The following is a 3686-nucleotide window of genomic DNA, read 5'->3' as shown; positions in this document are numbered from 1 at the left end:
TAATTAGCCGCCACCTCCTTGTAGTCTCTGTCCTGCAAGTCCTCACTGGTGGAGGAGGTAGTCAGGAGGACTGTGCAGGGTTCCTCGCATTTACAAAGGAAGGAGCGAGCTTCAGCTTTGGGTGAGTGCATTGACCCTCTTCTTAGGCTGCTGGAATCACAGTTACACCTTTTGAGTCAGTTTTTCTTTAACCAAACCCAGGCGTGGATACAAAACAATGGTGATGTATCAATCTTTCCTTTCTTCTCTTTGATTTTTTTTGCCACAAACTTGCACTTGTTACTCCATCCTTAGTCTTATTATATTCTAGTATTACTGTTCCATAGCATGTTTGTTTTTTATATTGTGCTGACATGTCTACCAGGCTAAAACTAACCCTAAAACTCAGATGAGTGCTGCAGACTGAGACAAATCACAGAATAAATCACAAAGCAGTAAGTGTGGAGTCATTTTCCTTTGTTCCAATAGCCGAGCAAATCTGTGACTTGTTAAGGGTTAAACTTGTTCTGTGGAAACTCTTTTGTTTTCGTTGTTAAATCCCCTATGACTTTAATACACATTCAGATGGGTGTGAAAAGAGACACTGGATCCTGTCAGAGCTGCTACACAGGGATACACTTGGCTTTCTAGTGTTCCCGATTCTTCCGGATCACAAGGCATGTGCCCCACTGTATTACATTAGAGAACCATATCATCAGCTTGTGTAATCCTGCCTTATAAATGACTTTATGGCAAAGAGCAAACCCTGTGCCATGGTGGCTGAGACTAGAAGTTTCAAGCAGAATTCCAATAAATCTGTACAAAATCTAAGACTATATCAACATTACTGAATACTACAATCTATTGGCGTCTTATTGATATCCGTCCTTCCCTTAGATTGCCCAACTACAGACACCCAAGCAAGCATTTCAGAAGACTAATGATCGGCATCACGCTATAGAATGAGATCAGTATGCTAAGCGGAAATACCTGCAACTAACAATCACAGGCTGCCCTTACTGCTCATGTCCTCCTGTACTCAGCTGGGTATATCCAGTAGGCATTTCAGCGGTGCCTTGTACTTGGTGAGGGAGCTCACTTCTTGTTTCCTAACATTCATATTTGCATGAATTGTTGCCACAGAGGCTAAATGGATTGTATAAAGCCTTTATATTTAGGATTTTTGATGCAAGATCCCTAGGAAACTATCTAATGTGGTATAGCTACACGTAAAAACGCAGGAATTCCATAGGAATGTGAAGAAGTGTGATCTAGAAGATTACTATTGATTAATGGAAGCGATCTTTTAAAATCTGATAGGTTGCACCTAGTTTGGCGAGTCTGCCATTTATAGGGTCTGTGGCACTGCTAAAGTAGTAAATTGAGGAATATCTGGACTTGAGGGCCTGCTTGCCATTATGTACAGTTAGTAGCTCACGACTGGCACCATTTCAATATCGTCTGGAAAGCCAAGCAAAGGACATTCTGCTTGGACTGAAACATATATTTATTGTAAATAAATATTACAGTATCGTAAAAATAACAATTTACTCTTTTCCTAACAGAGGGAATGGCAGACCCAATGATGATGCAAGCCATGCAAAACGGACACCCTACATATAGGATGAACATGACCGGTATGCAGCCTCAGCCTCATCCTCATACCGCTAGAAGCATGCCTTCAGTACCCATGATGCAATATGGAGTTGTTCATCCAGATGGAAATATGAGGGCACGGATGAATATGCACCAGCATATGGCTAACTCTATGATGTACCCAGGACAAGCGCAGTCCTGCATGGGAACCCAGCAACTAATGGCTACAATGCATCTTCAAAAACTCAACACTCAGTACCAGGGACATCCCATGATGACTAATAATGGACTTGTACAGGGACTTCCAGCTTACAAAATGGCTCCAAGTCATCACCAGAACATGCCTACCTTAAATGTGATGGACGCTGACCTCATTGATGAGGATGTATTAACATCTCTGGTGCTGGAGTTAGGTTTGGATAGAATTGAAGAGCTACCTGAACTATACTTGGGGCACAATGAGATGGACTTCATTCTGGACTTTGTAGGCAAGCAGCAGGTCGGCACAATAACCTGCTGATGGACAATTCAGTAACAAGACAACTGTGAAACTCCGCGGCACTGTACATGGCTTCTATTGGTCCTAGTTTTAACAACCCTTCACCAATGCCCTCCCCTCTAAACAGACCTTGGTCAATTAAGGCTGTTTGGCCTAGACTTTAACCATGAGAGATACTGTTCAATAATCACATCTGTAACTGAAGGAGTCCAGAAATAATATATGGAAAAAGTTACCATAATGCATTCAGCGTCAGACTTTGCACTGAACCATGGCCACCAGTGAAGGTTTCTTTGTTCATATTGATCACCAATAACAATTCTAATCACTAGCAATAGCTGTGTTCCTCTGATTTCATGCCACTGTACCGGTGAGGGTTTATATTCTCTTTGTATGTACAATCAGTTTTCCATATGAAAAACACTTCTTATTCACATGGGACAAACAATTATTGTTACAATTTGCTCCTGATTTGCACTAGCCTGCTAAAGGCTTATTCCATGGCTGCCACCAGAGCTGACCTATTAAGGTGGTCTAAACCTTTGTAGGTCGGGTTCACACAGTGCAGTTTTTGATGTATTGTCTTTTCTCCAAAGCTAGGAGGCGATCCGAAAGAGAAGAAAACTATACCTGCTGGTTTGGTCAGAAAGATGTATCATAATTAGCAATGAATGAACTGTACGGCGATGTCAGGTCCCAGAGTTGTAACGGTACTATTATAGACGGATAAAAAAAGCGACAAACTGGGGTCACTGTATAAAGCCAGCAATGGCTTATCCGCAGGTATCTACCTAATGGCAATGTCAAACAAGTTTTAGAGAATTGGAAATAAAAGTTTGCACTATACAGTTGGGAAAGTGATGTTTGTGGAAATAATGGTAACTTATTCCATTGCAGGAATTGGCTGTGAATCGGGGCGAGAAACACAATTGGGTAGTCACACCGAATAAAAGATAGACAATGACCCTGCATTTCTGGTTTTAATCATGAGTATTAAGGTTAGATCTGAACAGAATAAACTTTATTTCTGCATAATACGGCCTTACTGAAATTCTGCTCTTTAAAGGGACTCCTGTTATCCCTACTAAGCATAGAGATGTTTTTACGCCTTCCCCTTTTAAGAGCAACCACCACTTTAAAGGACACTGCCGTCCACATTACACGGTCTACCGCTCCTTTGCATAGGTAGACACAGCTGCCCTACAGCCAATCCCTAAAGGTTAGAGAAGCTGGCGTCTGTGTTGTCTCTGCGATCCAAGTAGCAAAAGGAAATATGACTAGTAAGAGATAAAGAACACATCGTACATTGGATTTCTAGATCTAAGTGATCTAACGCTTCCTTCCTGCTTGCTGGGGACTTCGCCATGAAATGAAAGAATATTGAATTTTACTGAAGATGCAGAAAATGCTTCTTGTCTGTTCCTGTTGCTCACACAATCTGGAGGGCTGATCCTCTTCTATGCTGAAATAGGCAGCACTATTCTAGGAATCTGTTCTTGAATTAATGACACAAATGGAATAAAATAATCACCTTGTCGCTTTTCATACGCAGAGATAGGATGGAATTCTTTACTATATCTGGGAAAACACGAGACCCATCATCTGTGCTTCT

The 3686-nt window shown here is 41.4% G+C and overlaps 1 protein-coding gene across 3 annotated transcripts; it reads left to right on the top strand.

Annotated features, from left to right (window-relative positions):
- On the top strand, positions 1–2920 carry LOC141076253 (cbp/p300-interacting transactivator 3-like). 3 transcript variants are annotated; one of them, XM_073563620.1, is made up of 2 exons: positions 1–121; positions 1545–2920. In XM_073563620.1, the coding sequence occupies exon 2, from the start codon at positions 1550–1552 to the stop codon at positions 2093–2095; it is 546 nt and encodes a 181-aa protein (XP_073419721.1). In that variant the 5' UTR covers positions 1–121; positions 1545–1549; the 3' UTR covers positions 2096–2920. The 3 variants fall into 3 exon arrangements, with proteins under 3 accessions (XP_073419721.1, XP_073419738.1, XP_073419729.1); XM_073563637.1 differs by having other exon boundaries at positions 41–220; XM_073563628.1 differs by lacking the exon at positions 1–121 and adding an exon at positions 1042–1064.
- Positions 2921–3686: the final 766 nt, after the last annotated feature.

The sequence above is a fragment of the Dendrobates tinctorius genome, unplaced genomic scaffold (genome assembly GCF_039654945.1).
Source record: "Dendrobates tinctorius isolate UK_male_01 unplaced genomic scaffold, ASM3965494v1 ptg000015l, whole genome shotgun sequence".
In the NCBI taxonomy this organism is placed as follows: domain Eukaryota; kingdom Metazoa; phylum Chordata; class Amphibia; order Anura; family Dendrobatidae; genus Dendrobates; species Dendrobates tinctorius.
This window is presented reverse-complemented; position numbering and strand designations above follow the sequence as displayed.